Below are 17,664 nucleotides of genomic sequence, written 5' to 3' on the forward strand. Positions count from 1 at the left end.
ATAAACAAACAGTACACACACACACAACACACACACACACAAGGGCACATAACCCCTACACACCCATACAACTAGTGATTTTTGCAAGGGGAGAGGCATCTGGGTATTTTGGACTGAATGGGGCTTGGATGCCTAAGCTATGGGGCAGCCTTCAGTCTTGGAGAACAATTGCAGGGACTGAATGAGACCTACCTCAGGAGGGACTAACATGGTGTCCCGTATTTGGAGTAAGTTTTACACTGAATCCCAGCTTCAGCTCAGCTGAAAGAATTGTACTGACCAAGTCTTCCTGGGGCTCCCTCCCAGTGTCCTGTCCCCAACACTAAAAGGGTGGCTCTGAGTGCCAGCAGTGGGTGGTGCTGGGCTGGGGAAGGTTTTAGATTTGCCATACTGTTTTCCACATCTTTCCCTTGGGGCTGCCAGGTTCTGCTGCCCTGGGCACCCGGGGCCTCTGCTGGACAAGGATGGGAGGGTCCCGGAGGCCTCAGCAGGAGGCGCAGGAAGGCTGCACTGTGGGTGGCGGGTACTGGTTCTTCCCTGGGGGTCGCTTTGAACCAGTCCCCCCTCGCTGATTCCTGCAGAGAACCCACAGACAGATAGGCTTCTGTTCTAACTACCAGCATCTCCCCAGCATTTTGGAGTCCCACTAACGCCAACATGCAGCGGGGCTCAAGGAAAAGCAATTACAGGCCGTTCTCCGCAACCAGCAGCCCTGATGTCACCTGGGAGCTTGCTCAGGCTCCCGCCCAGACTTGCTGAATCAGAATGTGCAGTTTAACAGATTCCCCGAGGGTTGATTCCTGTGCACTCAGCTGGAGATGTGCTGCAGTGATGAAGGGCCTGCCAGCCTAGGAACTTACGCCCTCCCGTCTGAATCTCATTAGCACTGAAGTGAAGCAGAAGTGAAGGGGCCTATGGGTCAGCCACCTTCACTCCTGAGAGCCCGCTTCCTCGTCTGTAAAGGAAGGATGATAACCTCTGTGCCGCAGAGCCATGGGGGATCAAACGTACCCAACCACTGCCAGCTACTGCGTGTGACTTGTTTAAAGGCCAAGAGAACCCCAAGGAAGCCCTGGTGGGAGTAGGACTGGCAAACAGATCGGGGGCCAGTGTGGCCAGGCCTGGGATCTGGAGCTGCCTAAAGATGGCCCTTTCACTATCCACCTGGCCTGCAGCAAAGTCAGCTCCAGGCCTGAGCTGCATTTCCCAAGCCGTTTCTGGGGACATCCACTACAAGGATTTGTCCTGAGGTAGCATCTGTCAGGCTTCCCTCCTTGCATGTTCTGAGGACCAAATGGAGCCCTTTATGCTCAGTAGATGCAAGGAAGGACAGGGCAGAATGAAATCGCTTTAATAGAGTAACAACATTTTCAGACCAGGAGTCACAGGTGAAGAAAACATTTCGTCTTCCATTTGCACAATTCTGCTGAGGTGTGTGGCTGCACTGGACAATCTTACAGACACATTTTTCACATTGAGAGCTTAATAAATAGATACACATGATGCCAGACTCCACAGACAATGAGTTATGAGTGGGAATGTTTTCTTATTCTGCCTCTTCTGGGGTGAGAGGTTGCTTCCCATTGGGCTGATGGAGGCTGGGTCATCTAGGAGGGGTACTCATACTCCTCGGCACTGCGCCGGCCAAAATCCATCCAGCCCATGTAGTCCCGGTCACTTATCCTGTGGCTGGGGTCCAGGTTCTGCAGGTTCTTAATGACGGGCGTTCGTCCAGAAGGAGCTGCAAGGGGCAGGGAGGAAGCAGACAGGGACATTAGTCCAAGAGCATCTCTAGTTCAATTTGTGAAGGACAGCAATGGAAAAAGCCAGACACAATTTAATAGACACCCACTTTGAAGATATCAAAGAGCTATCAAAGTAGTGAAATTGATGGACCCAACTCTGAGGAGGGAGAAGGACCTGGGTCTGGGTAACTGCAGAGAGGACACTGTTGACAAGTTCGGGGTGTGCTCTGCGTTCTGCAAGTATTAGATGGACTCATTTTCTCCAGCCTTGCAGGCTAGGGACTTGCCTAGATTTTCCTGATTCTCCCTGCCTTTCCTTCCGTTTTGTGGATGGGTGTTTCCTCCTGTAGATGGCCTCTGCTGAAACCAAGCAAAGATTTCCCAGTACTTATGTTCCTAAATTCACCCCTTAATGTCCATCAGCATACCTGACTCCTGGAGAGCTCTTGTTATTAAGGTAGCACAATTAACAATAGATGCTGAAATGGTTAAAATAAATCGTTGGTGGGAGTGTAAACTAGTTCAGCCATTGTGGAAGACAGTATTACGATTCCTCAAGGATCTAGAACCAGAAATACCATTTGACCCAGCAATCCCATTACTGGGTACACACCCAAAGGAGTATAAATCATCCTGCTATAAAGACACATGTACACACATATTTATTGCAGCACTCTTCACAATAGCAAAGACTTGGAACCAACCCAAATACCCATCAAGGATGGACTAGATAAAGAAAATGTGGCACATATACACACCATGGAATACTATGCAGCCATAAAAAAAGGATGAGTTCATGTCCTTTGCAGGGATGTGGATGAAGCTGGAAACCATCATTCTCAGCAAACTAACACAGGAACAGAAAACCAAACACTGCATGTTCTCACTCATAATTGGGAGTTCAACAATGAGAACACATGGACACAGGGAGGGAAACATCACACACTGGGGCCTATTGGGGAGTGGGGACTAGGGGAGGGATAGCAATGGGTGGGGGACTAGGGGAGGGACAGCAGGGAGTGGGGGTCTAGGGGAGGGAGAGCAGGCGGTAGGGGACTAGAGGAGGGATAGCAATGGGTGGGGGACTAGGGGAGGGACAGCAGGGGGTGGGGGACTAGGGGAGGGATAGCATTAGGAGAAATACCTAATGTAGATGATGGGTTGATGGGTGCAGCAAACCACTATGGCACGTGTGTACCTAAGTAACAAACCTACACATTCTGCACCTGTATCCCAGACCTTAAAGTGTAATAATAAATAAAAAATAGGCTGGGTGCAGTGGCTCAAGCCTGTAATCCCAGCACTTTGGGAGGCCGAGGCAGGTGAATCACGAGGTCAGGAGTTCAAGACAAGTCTGGCCAAGACAATGAAACCCCGTCTCTTCTAAAAATACAAAAAAAATTAGCCAAGCCCGGTGGAAGGCACCTGTAATCCCAGCTACTTGAGAGGCTGAGACAGAGAATTGCTTGAATTAGGGAGGCAGAGGTGGCAGTGAGCTGAGATCGCACCACTGCACTCCAGCCTGGGTGACAGAGCAAGGCTCTGTGTCAAAATAAACAAATAAAATAAAATAAAGTCCCTTTACTATATAAATACTGTTTAATAATGTGAATTTGAAAGTTTTATTCAGAAAATTTTTTGTCATTTATCAATAAGTACTTTGAAAAGATGATTGTTTTATTTTTAATGATAAATCAATATCATTTAAAAATGATATTCAGAAAAAGACTGTTGGATTAAAATCTTGGCAGCTCAGTAATACTCAAAGAAGGGAAGGAGAGAGGTGGTAACAGAGGTGATTTAAATCAGCAATTTTGACCAAAATACAATAACTGAATCTGGATTGGCCCTTTGGGATAGAAGTTAAGTCTTCAGAACAGTGTGATCCTTTTGTAGAGCTCACACTGAGTGAGCAGGGACATGAAGAGGCAGTTTCTTTGGCGGCAGGAGACATAGTCCTAGCTCAAAGTTCACAGACAGTAGCCCCCTGGGCACTGACATCAGCAGAACACCTTCTCCTGTGCAAGCTCAGGCTTAGGAGAGGCCCTTCAGAAACCGCAGTGGACAAAGCCCAGGTCAATTCAAGGGTAGAGGAGTGGAGGCCCACTCAAGAGCTCCCACTGTGTCCCCACCTCCTGTGACGCTGGCCTGTGTCCCTTCTGCATGAGGCTGCCCTTGCCAGCTCTTGCCCCGAGGCTGAGTGGAGTGAGACTGTGGCTTATGTATTCATAAATGAAAATGCAAAGGCAGTTAACCTGGGTAATAAAACTAAGCAAATCGAATTTAAAACAGAAACAACGCAGGATGATGCCCCCATCCTGCCTTTCCCCAACCCCAACGCTTCCCAGTTTTGGAACCAAGCGTCAAGTCAGCCCATTTCAGGCCTTTCTGCAGATATCCTCAGCCTATGGAAGAAAAACAGCCCCTGCTATTTAATTGTTCATCATTCAGGTGAAAGATGAGTCCCTGAATTCAGCAAAACCCACAGACCCAGTTACCTGTACACAGTCACCTGGAAATATGACCTATCCACCCGCCTGCTGTGATGATGAGTGCCCACTCTAAGGCCTGGGCACTACCCACATTTCGATCTAATGGAAGCCAAGTGACAGCTTCAATGTGAGCAAGCAGCCTAGTTAATGGTGGGGGCACCGAGTTCGGCCGTGGAAACTGTATTTCTCTTGTACCCCGACTTCCCCATTCCACACACAGTTCTGTTCTCACCTCATGTGTATTTACCAGGGTCCTCACTCACTTTCCCAGTGCTGACACAGAGTAGGGGTTTGCATCTGAGGTATAGAATTGATCCAAGCCTGATCCTTCTGGGCCACAAGACATGAGTGAGCCTCCCTCTGAATCACACGAAGAATTGCAGGAAGCTTAGGGGAAAGCCAGCCTCAGGGCAGGACTGCCTGCGTGCCACTCAGCTAGTGAGCTGCTGAACCACCTTATTCCTGGAGAAAGGCTTTGGTGCTGAGAAAACAGTAACTTGCTCAGCTCTTGCTACAACTGAAGGGCTTAGCTCTTTTACACTTTAAAATGTGGGATAGGCAGCACAGAGGGCTTCCAGGCCCTCCTGGGGGGAGCAGGACTGGATAGTCTCAGCCCTGCTGTTGCATAGATGTGCAACCACGTGCAGGGTACCCAGGCTTCTAGAGCCCCAGCTTCCACACCAGCAGAATGCCTACAGCATACTCACTGTGCAGGACTGTTGTACTGTGAGAGGCAGTGTAAACATAGCGCTGAAGCTCTGCTGGGCACGGGGCAGGTGTACACTCAGTGCCTCTCAGTGGCTTTACCCACTGCCCTCCAACAGAATTGTTTCTTCCTGGGCCATTGAAAGCACTGCAGACATTTCCTAATGATAAACTCTTAGGCACTGCTCAAAGAATGCATTGTCTTGTTTAGAACTTTTAAGCCTAATACATTCACAGTGGAGCAAAAATCTGATATGATTTCAAAATATGTAAAATACTCAAAGAAGCTGTGCAGCATCTATATGCGTAAGTATTTATTCCCAGCTTGTGTTTGTCACGTAGAAGAGTCTGGTTGTTTTTCAGCTAGCATTGATCCTGGGTATTGGCATCTAAATTTCCAAGTGATTGCTGTTCCCTCCTGGGTTTGCTTGGCACGATCGGCTGAAGGCAAAGGGAGAGGGGGGCTGAGAAGAGGGACTAGAAGGAACTTTCCAGCTAAGATGTATGCTCTAAGAGCCATTGTCTAGTGTTGGTTCTAGAAAATAATTTGGTAATAAGCTTTTTTTTTTTTTTTTTTTAACTAGAACAATTTTGGAACCAAGAGACAATTTGACACATTTCAGGCCTTTTTGCAGATATCCTCAGCCCATGTAGAAGAAAAACAGGGTCTTTCCTACATTGGGGCGAGGAGAGTTCCAGATCCACAGATCAATGAAAAGCCTAGGATATTTCAGACTGTTCTGAAATTCAGCCCGTGTCTGGTGACAGATACTAAATTATTTTTAGGCAGAGGATCAGCAGAAGCCCAAAAGCTTCCAGACTTTCTCCACCTGATTAGTATTCTCATCTTTTTCAATTTAATTAGCAGGAAAGCGAAACAGAAGGTGGTGGCTGGGGCGATTTCCCAAAGATAGGAAGAAACACAATCAATCACTGATTTGTTCGTTCCTCCCTCCCGAAGCCCTCTGGTCAAAGAGTTTCCGTCTTCCCTTCATGCGAATCCACAGGACAACTCTGCAGAGCCAAGCTCTTCATCTTATCCCTCTCTGGCCAAGCCAGGGGTTAAGGTTCAAATCCAGGCCCTGGCACACAAGTTGGGTAAGAGAGCTTAGTGGAAAAGGCAACACACCTCCCACATCCCTTCCAGCAATGTTTACTGAATTCTTTTTTTTTTTTTTTTTTTGAGAAGGAGTTTCACTCTTGTTGCCCAGGCTGGAGTGTAATGGTGCAATTTCGGCTTACTGCAACCTCCACCTCCTGGGTTCAAGCAATTCTCCTGCCTCAGCCTCCCATATAGCTGGAAGTACAAGCATGCGCTACCATGCCCAGCTAATTTTGTATTTCTAGTAGAGATGGGGTTTCACCATGTTGGTCAGGCTGGTCTTGAACTCCTGACCTCAGGTGATCCACCTGCTTCAGCCTCCCAAAGTGCTGGGATGACAGGCGTGAGCCACTGTGCCTGGCCTGCTGAATTCTTCTAACGTCCGTCTGTGTTTGTACTGTTCAGCACACTGTTCCACAGACAGTGTCCATCATTATTGTCACTGAGGATAAAGTTGGAGAAAAAAGCTGCCCCAATCCAAAGCATGATTCCTATGGGTCACAAGAGGGCCTCCCTCTGAATCACACAAAGAATTGCAGGAAGCTTAGGGGAAAGCTCTCCTCAGGTCAGGACTGCCTGTGTGCCACTCAGCTAGTGAGCTCCTGAATCACCTTTTTCCTGGAGAAAGGTTTTGATACTGAGAAAACCGACTTGCTCCGCTCTTGCTACAACTGAGACCATCTCTGTAACACTAAAGGAAAAACAAATACAGCTCTTGTTGGGTAATCATCTGTAAGTCACTGCAAGGAGAACACAAAACTGCTGCTGGTTCTTTCCTTCTGTGACATGCTTTGGTGGAAATGGACACATTGTCATTGCTTTTTAAAAAACGGTTGTAGCCAGACCTCAGGCATTCTCAGCACTGACCCCTTCCTGCTAGAAGATTTCCAAGGGTTGGTATCTGGGTGGCTCCCAGGTCCTTTGCGTTTTCAGTAGAGGGCTTTTAGTGTATCTGGGAACCCTCTCCTCAGGTTCAATAATTATCTTTTACTGGCTTGGTAAAATTGTGTTGAATTTAATCAGCAACACTGTACTAAAAATTAGTTCAAAGAAAGCTTTTAAAGAAGGTCCCCCTTACTTAATAAGTTAAGTCCTCCGTACCCCTTCTCAGATTGCTACAAAGGACGGCCAGAAACCACGTTGCTTGGTGCCAACCCAGAGAGGTTACTTCCATCAGGCCGGCACTGAAGAGGGTCCGCATGGAGCCTGGGAAGGAGGGCAGAGGTGAGGGATGGGGAGGCGCATTCTTACCCTTCCGGGCCTGCTGGATGTATCTTGCCAGCAGCGCGCCCAGGTGCGCTCGGGACTCGCCGTCGGTTCTCTGCACTGCCCTCAGCTGCCTTCGGGGCGCCTCCTCTGCCCGTTGCAGCCCAGAGCCCGCGGGTTCTCCGGGAGGCACCGGCTGCGTCAGGGCGCCAGCAGCCAGGACCGCCATCAGCAGGCACAGGCCCACTCCGCGATTCATGGCTGCAGGGAGCAAAGGGGGGTGGGGTGTTAACGGAAAGCCTGGCCGTCCGAGAGCTCCTGCGGCGGCCGGGCACCCAGAAGCCGGCTCAGGACAAACACAGGCTCTCCTGGCCCGCTAGGCCGACGCAAGCACGCGGGCTAGCCAAACGCGGACCCCAGCCGCAGCGCGCGCGCCCGGGCGCACCTGGCTGGTCTTTGGGAACTCCGCATCCAGAGACCCTGTTTTCTGCCGTGTTCAGCAGAAGGAATGTTTTCTGCTTCTCTAAAGTTTGAGGAAGTGTTTGTAGAGTGCCTGTCTTCTAACTGGAAGACGAAAAATAAAACCCCAAGAGATTAAAAATAGTGTGAAAAAAAATATCCTAAAGACTCCGTGGGAGAATTGAGAACACTGGCGAAAGGAAGCGTCTCTCCAGATGGCTCACAGGCTTTCGGCATGGAAATGCAGCAAGTGGTGAGAAAGAGCAGTACAGTTTAAAATGTGGGAGCAAGAAATAAAACCCGTATTTATAAAGTTCCTCACAGTGTACGTGGGAAATGGCAGAAAACCACTACGCAAAACATAGACAGGTTTTAAAATCACAAGTGTGTGCCCAGCACTCAGGCTTCCAAAGCCCCGCTACATTTTAGAATGCTGGCGGATAAAACACCCGCAAGTTTCCATCCGGAAAGCCCCGAAATTTTCTGCAGTATTTAGAAAATGAATTTACGTCTTACAACTCTCTGATATTTTACTGGAAAAGACTGCAAAGTCCCCCGCACCGCTGTGTTAACAGACGGCAAGTATCAGTCTGCGTGCGAATCCCAGCAAATGGACAGTTCGTCGCTTCCTTGCAATAGACCGATGCGGGCGCGTGAACGGCTCTGAAGCCCCTCTGCGCTCCCAGAGCTCACTTTTAGATCCAGAGCCCTGATTTCTGACTTTAAGAAATGTCTCTGGAGCTCTCGGAGGGAAAACGCAGAAAACAGAAAAGCCAGATGGAAACCGGCGCGCAGCTGAAACAGCACCCTTCAGACACAGGACGCTGGGCACCCCCGCCGACGAACCGAGGGACCTACCTTCCGGATCGGGGCGCAGCTGGCCTGGTGTTTCCCACCGGAGCAGCCCGGCCGCCGAGCCAAGTTCAGGGCAAACGGGCGGGCGCTGCCTCTTAAATAGCCCCGCCAGGCGCGGGCGGCCAGTCCCGTGTCTCCCCAGTGCTGACGTAGACGGGTGGCCACACGCGCGCAGAGGCGGCGGCTGGAGGTGGCTCCGGGGGGAGGGGAGATGGTCTAACGGGGTGCGGTTAACCCCTCCCAGCCCGTGTCGGCGCCCCCTCGGTCCGAGGAGCTTCACCCCGACCCTTCCCTGCAGCCGCCCCGCTGCGCGTTCCAGGGCGGGGCTTTCGGAGGTGGGAATCTGGAGTCCGGCGTCTCCTCCGGGATGGAGAAGCTGCCGCGAGTTTGGTTCGCTTTGGGGACCGGAGGGGCCAGAAAGGAGACCTGGGGGCGGGAGGGGGCGGACCTGGGGCCAGGCTGAGCGTCCGCAAGGCGCGATTCCGAGAGGGAGGGGCGGCCCCCACCCCGGAGCGTCCGAGGCGCGGGACTTCACACCTGTGTGCGCTCCTTCGCGGGAGAGAGGGGGCCTGGGGTCTTCACCTTCTTCTCAGCCAGGTTAAAAGCCCTCGCAGTTCTCCAGGCTCCCCAGGGCCACTGACCCGGGTCAGCGAAAGGGCTCCGGCCCGGCTGGCTGTGGCGTCCGGGGCTTCTCTTTACCCAGTTGTAAAATGGGGGTGACAGCATCTGGCTCTGCTCGGAGGAATCCGGTTGGGAAAGGGACGTGTTTCCTTCCCGGGCCGGAGTCCTGGGAGCTTGCCCTCCGCACGCCGGCGAGCTCAGGGAGACCACGGCATCCCGTCCCCGCTTCCGGAGGCCCCACGCGCTCACAGCCGGGCCAGGACCCCCAGAACTCAGCTGAGCACTCTGCAGATGAGGCCCTCGCCCCTCGTCACTCTCCTGCCAGGTGGAGAGAAGGGAGGCCCCGAGGCTGCCGTGCGCCCTTCCCTCTCTCCCGGCTCCGGAGCTGGCCGACCCGGAGCCCTTCGGTTGTCTACACCCTGAAGCCCTTTGAGTTCGAGTCGGCTTGCCGGTGCTCGAGTTCGCCGCGTCCCTGCAAAGACACTGCCAACCCCATTGCACAAACCGAGGTGCCAGGACGAGCAGCGCCTTGGCAAGGAAGGCTCCATCACGCGCCCCTCGCCCGCCTCTCCGTGCGCCCAGGCCGCCCAGCCTGGGACCTGGAGATCGCCAGGCATCCCTGAACCCTGGAACCTCCACTCCTGACCTTGTCTTTCCCCCGTCGTCTTAGATGCAAGGAGAAAGATTTAGAGGCGCTTCTTTTAAAATAGGAATCTGTATTCTGCCCTGGAATTCCCTCTGGAATGGGGAACTGTGGGGCTGTGGCAACGGTGGGGTGGGGGTCGAGTGGGCGAGGGGAGGGAGAGGTGTGGCCCGGAGACGCTGCTCCACTTTCTAATCCTGAGACGCAGCTGCGTTTCTGCAACCTATGGGCAACATGTTTGAAAGAGCTGATTAAATGCTTCTTGTGGCTTCCCCACGAACATGCTAAGGTTTGTGTAGTTCAGTTGGAAACACTAGTCTTATTTATGACTGTGGCAAGACGTATCTGGAAACAAAATCTTATTATCGAAATCTTCCCAGCGCTTCTAATTCAGTAGGTCTGAGGAAGGGCCCCCAAATCCGTTTTTTCTTTCTTTCTTTCTTTTTCTTTCTTTCTTTCTTTCTTTTTTTTTTTTTTTTTTTTTTTTTTTTGAGACAGAGACTCACTCCGTTGCCCAGGCTGCAGTACGGTGGTGTACTCTTGGCTCATTGCAATCTCTGCCTCCTGGGTTCAAGCAATTCTCCTGCCTCAGCCTCCCAAGCAGCTGGAATTACAGGCCTGCACTGCCATGCCCAGCTAATTTTTACATTTTTAGTAGAGATGGGGTTTCACCATGTTGGCCAGGTTGGTCTCGAACTTCTGACTTCAGGTGATCCACCTGCCTTGGCCTCCCAAAGTGCTGGGATTACAAGCATGAGCCACTGCGTCCCGCCAAGAATCCACATTTCTAGCAAATTCCCAGGCCATGTTGAAGATGCTAGTCCACCAAGCACACTTTGAGACCATTTCTACAGAACTTCCCTACCTCATGCCATTTACTTGACTCCTGGCCCTTGGTCCATTTTATTCAACACTTACTTTGTGCCAGGTCCCGGGGATTCAGTATAAACAGAGCTGACAATATAATAGGGGAGCTGAAGAAAGTAAGTGGACAAACACCTCCCCATGGTTCTGATATTTAGGGACTATGGAGTGGAGATGGTAGGAGGTAATCTTGGAGAAATATGTTGGTGAGGGGGGTGCTAGGTGGCCATATGGAAGCTGTCCCAAGAGCAGGGGAATTGGGAGGGGAGGGCCTCAGGGCTGGACAAGCAGGACCAAGCAAGGTAGGCTGGTGTTTAGGATAATAAGCCATGATGAAACCTATTCATTATTAGGAAACATGATAAATATTATGCAAGTAATAAGTGATCATCAGAGAACATTCAGAAGACAAACGTAAAGAAAAGAAGAAAAATTCCAGCCTCCCAGGGAATAATCTCTTGCTGCTCAGGAAACTGGTAGAGGGAACGGGGACTTGGTGACTGAGGCTGACCTTGAGTTTCCCGGCTGGGAGATAAGGGTGAGTGGTGGAGTATTACCCAAGACAGGGAATTCAGAAGGCAAAGCAGGATTGGAGTGTGGCCATGGAATGGGTAACGAGCCCAGGATGGGATTGGTTGATCGTCTGTGCATTGACAGTTCAGGAGGAGGTTGGGAGCTTTTGTCTTGAGCAGCAGGACACTGGAGGGGTGGGCCCAGAGTCTGGCATGTGGGTGGTGGCTGCCAGCCTGGGAGTTAGAGGGAGAGTCGAGGAAGGCAGCTGGCAATGGGTGGCAAGCTGCCTCTAGACAGACCCCTGAGGAGTGACAGTGTGAAGGAGTGGGTGGAGGAAAAGGAGCTGGCACACAACCAGCCTCGTGGGCCAAGAGGCCCGCGTGGAAACGCCAGTGCAGAGCCCAGGTGACAAGAACCATCAGAAGCTGAAGAAGAGCGTGTGCAGCGGGACTTTCTCACTTACAGTGAAGTTGTAGCCGCTTGCCTCTCAGGAGTGGAAATGCTGAGCAGGAATGTGTGATAGAATTGCTGCTAGGGAAATGAAAAGGCATAAGGGATCTGAGCTCCTTGGCTGTAGTCATGCCTTTCCCTTCGTACAGGGGCAGCGGGTACTGATTATTCTATCGTCCTTAAGCAAGTTGGGCCTGGAGCCGACACTGTTCCTATAACCCAGGTGCATATCTGCATTAGAGATTATCCACTTGTTCACTAAATAAAATGGGCTTGATGCGTCCTGAGGCAGACGCCTTCGGTGCTCTTCAACATGGCTGCACGCTCTGCTTCTGGCTCCAGCTGCAGCACAGCCAGGCCAGACAGTTTTCAGCAGACAGCACTCCCACTTCGGGCTTCCAAAGCACCCTTCTCTGCTTAGCTCCTTCAAAGTTCAGCCCTGCAGAGGTTCAGCCTGGAAGCATGGGTGTAACTCTGCAGAAGACAATCTTCAGTCAGTGGGGAATGGGAACCCCAGTCTCTCTGTATGAACTATTCTGGAAGCTTCTAAAAACTTCTCAAAGGTCCTTTGCCTGTAGCAGTGAACTTGATAATAGCTCTCTCTCTCTCTCTCTCTCTCTCTCTCTCTCTCTCTCTCTCTGTCTATCTCTCGACAGGGTCTCACTCTGTCACCCAGGCTGGTGTGCAGTGGCACAAACCTAATCTCCTGGCTTAAACAATCATTCCACCTCAGCCTCCCTAGCAGCTGGGATCACAGGTGCACCCCATCATGCTCTGCTAATATTTTGGGGGGTTTTTTAAATAGAGATAGGGCCTCATATGTTGCCCAGGCTGATCTCAAATTCCTAGGCTCAAGTGATCCTCCCTCCTCCGTCTCCCGAAGTGTTGGGATTACCAGTGTGAGCCACCGAGCCCCAGCTGATAACATCTCTTTAGCTGGTTTTTCTTCCTTCTTCGTCTTATTTGTCTCATTTCTTCTTCCTCTTCCAGATAAATGACATGCCCTCAAGTCTGTACACTTCCAGTCAAATCCCACCAAAGATGCCAGCCGTCTTTCAGGAACTGCGGGGATTCAAAGGTGGGCAAGAGACAAACTCCCTGTGGTTGTGCTGCTTCCATTCTAGCAGAGGAGACAGACAATGTGAAAGCGCACGGCAGGCATGGATGGTGATGGATGGGCACACATGTTTTCAAGAAAAGCAGAGTAGGGGGAGGCTCTGGGGAGGACGAAGCAGGGACCCCCAAATGAATGGACACAAACCACTGCTGGAGGACACCCCATTAGGCTCTCTGCTGTGTAGATCTTGCTATTACGTACGTTATGGAGAAATGGTTTTGCTTTTCAGTCCAAGTAGAGAGAAAGGAAGTGTATGGGAGCTCAGCCTGTTTGGAGGTTGTTTTGTGTTTCATCCGGTGTGAGACGGTCATTAACTTTTCTCCCAAGTCCATCCTCTTGTCTCAGAAAAGGAATGGAAAAGAGGGTGCCCTTTCTTCCTTCCCACCACCACACACCATCCGCCATCACGGAGTGAGACGCACCAGCTGGTTCCTGCCTTGATCCTGAGAACGGAGAGCAGAGGGCACCATATCCGGAAGCTGCATTTGAAAGAGAAGAAAACTGGGACTGTTCACTGCTCCGGAGTCTAGAAATCCCCTTCGGATTGCGGTGAAATTAATTTAAGTGGGATCTTGTTCAGAGTTGCGGAGGTATCCCCTAAGATCAGTCCCTGAAACAGATATTTTCAATACATGACATTTTAGTCATGAGACCTGTCTCAAAGACATATGTCCATTTTGTATTTGTAGAAAACTTAGTGGAATTTCCAGGGACATGCTGGAGCCTCCTGATTTATTATTCATAGAATTTAAGCTTGTTACAAGCAACCCCCATTTACCAGAGGGCAGGAGGCTATTTGCTATGATGAGAAATGTGATGGTTTATTTTGGGGGTCTTTTTTTTCCCTCCTGAACATGTATTAAACATGCTGATATTTGTCCTGGAATATTTTAAATGTTCACATAGTCAGTATCATCTGCCAGTATCTGGAATTATTTGACTGAAAAGAGGGAAGTAGCTACTGTCATTAGGAAGTGTTTCCTTTTCCTAATGATGAATTTCTTCAGAACATCTTGTCACAGTTTGCGTTCCTACAAAAGCAGAGCCTGAGATAGCAGCTGGGTGCAGGTAGTGTATTTGGGAAGCAGGAGCACTGGAGAAGTGAGGAGGGAAGACTGAGGTAATGAGTAGAGTGAATGCCTGCTGTGGCCCCAGTCCCCTGAGGACTCTCTGAGATACCTCGTGGACCATGCCTCACAGCCAGCCTACCTGAGCCCAGAGGGAGAGCTCGCAGCACCAACTCCCATTTCCCATTAGTGGAGGGCTGCTCTGGCAGGTGTTATCTTCCCCTCACTTCCAAGTAGGCCTCCCTGCTCCCGCAGAGCCAGAGAAAACCCTCGGGTAGAGGAGAGGAAGCAGATGGCTGAGGTGGGAATGGCTGCAGGAGAGGGAACATGGAGGGGACATCAATAGTGACTGTGTTACTGTCACCTCAGGGTGCTGTAACAAATACTGTGGACTGGTGCCTTAAACAATGGACACTTATGTTTCACAATTCTGAAGACTGGGACATTTGACATTAGGGTGCCAACATGGTAGGGTCCTGGTAAGGGCTCTTTTCCTGGCTTACAGATGGACTGCTTGCTGTATCCTTGCGTGTCAGAGAGAGGAAGGTTGGCGGGGAGGGGTAGAGAGAGAGAGAGAGAGAGAGAGAGAGAGAGAGTGCTAGCTCTCAGTGTCTCTTCTTATAAAGGCATTAATCCCATCATGAGGATCCTCCCCCATCTGACCGCATCTGACCCTAATCGCCATCACCTTCCAAAGTGTCCCCCTCCTAATGCCATCATTGGGGCTTAGGGCTTGTACAAGAAAATCAAATCTCAGGAAATCGCAGGACCCCTAAGCTCATTATGTCAAGGGGAGAGGGAAGCCCAGAGACAGAGCCATGCAACACCCACTTTCTTTTTCCTGAAACAAACAGCTACAGAGAAGCAGATGGCTGAGGAGGGAATGGCTGTGGGGAGGGAACATAAAGGAGACACTAACAGTGACTGTGTCACTGTCAACTGAGGGTGAGCTGACAAACCACCACAGACGGGGTGGCTTAAAAGACAGACACAACCCTGTTTTCACAGCTTTGTACATGATCCAAGTTCCCACAACCGTGAAAGGCCTTCCACCTCCCTGGATGGCCACCCTCACAAATTGCTCACAAGGAAACTCCTTGCAGGCCCTTAAATCTTTCAAGATACATATCTCCCCTTCAAGATACATAGTCCTCCTTCAAGATACATAGCCATCCTTCAAGATACATAGCCCCCTACAAAACAAGTGCACACCAATTGTGACTTAGGTCTGTAACCCGAATTTAACTCCTAAAACTGAGTTCTGTTCAATCTCATTCTGACAATGTCATTTACAAGCTTATCTTCCCGGGTATAAAACAATATGATACAGTCTGGCTGTGTCCCCATCCAAATCTCATCTTGAATTCCCACATGTTGTGGGAGGGACCCAGTGGGGGGTAGTTGAATTGGGGGACAGGTCTTTCCCGCTTTCCCATGCTGTTCTTGTGATAGCCTCATGAGATCTGACGGTTCTGTCAGGTGGAGTTTCCCCACGCAAGCTCTCTCTTTGCCTGCTGCCGTCCATGTAAGATGTGACTTGCTCCTCCTTGCCTGCTGCCATGATTGTGAGGCCTCTCCAGCCGCAGGTAAGTCCATTAAGCCCCTTTTCCTGGATAAATTACCTAGTCTTCAGTATGTCTTTATCAGTAGCATGAAAATGGATTAATGCACAAGGACAAGATGAGATCAATGGCTCTTCCACCTGCCCAGAGATGGCTGCATCATCAACTTTTCCCCGTGCTCCCTCCTTTCAGATGTTTGCCTTGTCTTATGTAGTGTGTAGGTTCGCTGGGCACAAATCAGAGCCTCACGAGCAGGCAGCCTTTTGCCTCACTGCCCACACCCTCCCCTTCGTTTCTCCTGCTTGCTCTTTCCCCTTCAGTGCTGAGTTTCCTGGAAAGGACAGGTTGCAGATGCTTCTGTGACTTGTGCTTTTCCCAGGTGCAACCTCGAACGCCGGCTCAATAAACCCCTTCTGGGATTTAGACACTCGCCTTAGTCACTCACTTTTTGGTTAGCAGTTTCAACATATGAATATGGGGGGACAGCACCATTAGGCCCACAATAGAGCAAAACAGCTCTGTAGATTGGAAGACAGTTTATTAGTTCACTGGCATTTCTATAAGGTTGGTGGAATAAAGGAATCCTAAATCTGGGGTGGACCTTGAGGACCCTCTTGTTCAAGGGTCACAAATTCCACCACCACCCAAGGGAGAGAAGAGGGCTGTGGGTGAGAAGAACAAGAGAAAAAGCACAGAGATCATGGGCAAGTGAATTGCGGGTGGTGGTGGTGGTGAACCTCTTGAGGCACTCTAGGGGCCAGAGCAGTGGGCCTCAGAGCCATCTCACCCGAGGGCATGAGGGTGCCTGTGTGTCAACACTCAACTCCGGTCACTCACTGCCTGAGGGCAGCTCCTGGGGCATTCATTCCTTAGCACTTGTGGCCCACCTAGGTCCAGGCCCCAGTGGAAGCCCTCAGAGAAGAGCTGCAGATGCTGGCGACTGGAAGCTGGGCCTGCAACCAGCACGATGGCGAGGCCCCAGAGAACATGAGTGGGGCAGCCACGGAGCCACTGTGCCACCCCCGGGGACATGAGTGGGGCAGCCATGGAGCCACTGCGCCATCCCAGGGGGCATGAGTGGGGCAGCCACAGAGCCACTGTGCCACCCTGGGGGGCATGAGTGGGGCAGCCACGGAGCCACTGTGCTTTCCCAACACTGCATGTACTCAGTGTTAGAGCTGACCATGTTGTACCTTCATTTCCTATGACAGGGCTTGGGACCCAGTTGCTCAATGAATATTTCCCAAATGAACTCTTCATCTGTAAGAACCTCTCACCTGCCATCTGACATGCTGGAAAGCAGAAACTGTGATTTATTCACCCAATGCAAAGATTGTGCTGGACACATGAGAAGTGACCAATAAAGTTCACCAAATGTGGCTGTTAGCTCATCCGTTTAGTTGACTGGACTTACAAGATGGATAGCTGTGAATGAAAAGCCATTTGCTGACCCTCGACTGAATCGTGGACTCCCGGTGAGCCACAGGAATTGTTCTTAGCACCATTTCATTTAGCCAGGGTTATAAAAGCCATCAGAAATGGAAGGTCACCTCGTGAATGGATGACAGGACTGCAAGGTCAGCTCCTAGCCGACTGAGCTCTCTGCAGAAAGAGCCTTCCATTTGCTTTTCAAACTAATATTGAAAAGTCAAAGGAGGAATGGCAGTTGCCGGGGAAACCAGCCACCAGTGTCCTCGGGCCTGCTGCCTGGCTTACTCTCTTTTGAGGAAGGTTTAGAAGAGGCCTCCATAGCTCTACCTGGGAAGGGTAAGCAAACAGTGAGCCTTGAATTATTTGAAGGGCAGTCCGGGAGTCTTTGCAGCCCTGCTGCTCCAGCTTCTCTCTGAAGCTGAGGTCCCCTCACAGCAGAGGGCAAGTCTGTGTCCTGTGGAATGGTCCCAGCTCCCAGCAGAGACATCTCCAACCTGCCTGGTGCCTGCATGGCAGCGACTGGCCCTGCTTTGAGCTAAGGCTTTGGGACAGAGCTGTTCCAGGACAACCTTATCAGAAAAGGCTCATAGTTGTACAATTTAAAATAAAATGGCTTGAATAAGTATTAAGTGCACATAATTCAAAACTTATAATGTACAAAGGGGTACAGAGTGAAAATCAATTTCGCCCCTCACTCTCGGTCCTCCAACATGTAGAGGCAAGGAGTGCTTTAGTGTTTAGTAAATTCCTCCAGATAAAGTCCATGCACATACAAACAAATCAGTTAGTATCAAAGACACACACACACAAGTACACACACATGCACACACAC

The 17,664-nt window shown here is 50.6% G+C and overlaps 1 protein-coding gene and 1 long non-coding RNA gene across 3 annotated transcripts; one reads left to right on the forward strand and one right to left on the reverse strand.

Moving 5' to 3' along the window:
• Positions 1–1,328: 1,328 nt before the first annotated feature.
• CCK (cholecystokinin) lies at positions 1,329–8,737 on the reverse strand. The gene is made up of 3 exons (XM_003930871.4): positions 8,568–8,737; positions 7,296–7,511; positions 1,329–1,741 (listed from the first exon to the last, which is right to left on the reverse strand). The coding sequence occupies exons 2-3, from the start codon at positions 7,507–7,509 to the stop codon at positions 1,608–1,610; spliced, it is 348 nt and encodes a 115-aa protein (XP_003930920.1). The 5' UTR covers positions 7,510–7,511; positions 8,568–8,737; the 3' UTR covers positions 1,329–1,607.
• Positions 8,716–16,780, forward strand: LOC141585661 (uncharacterized). Of its 2 annotated transcripts, XR_012519273.1 has the most exons (4): positions 8,716–8,899; positions 12,646–12,733; positions 13,100–15,425; positions 16,613–16,780. It is a non-coding gene; the product is annotated as an uncharacterized LOC141585661 (long non-coding RNA). The 2 variants fall into 2 exon arrangements; XR_012519272.1 differs by lacking the exon at positions 8,716–8,899 and having other exon boundaries at positions 9,120–12,733.
• The last annotated feature ends 884 nt before the right edge of the window (positions 16,781–17,664 follow it).

Source organism: Saimiri boliviensis, chromosome 9, assembly GCF_048565385.1.
Source record: "Saimiri boliviensis isolate mSaiBol1 chromosome 9, mSaiBol1.pri, whole genome shotgun sequence".
Taxonomy (NCBI): Eukaryota; Metazoa; Chordata; class Mammalia; order Primates; family Cebidae; genus Saimiri; species Saimiri boliviensis.

Bases quoted from the DNA above. Each gene is read 5' to 3' on its own strand.
- CCK (XM_003930871.4), bottom strand. From the start codon at position 7,509: ATGAATCGCGGAGTGGGCCTGTGCCTGCTGATGGCGGTCCTGGCTGCT. The intron at 1,742-7,295 runs GTAAGAATGCGC...TGCCCCTTGCAG, and splicing joins CATCCAGCAGGCCCGGAAGG to CTCCTTCTGGACGAACGCCC.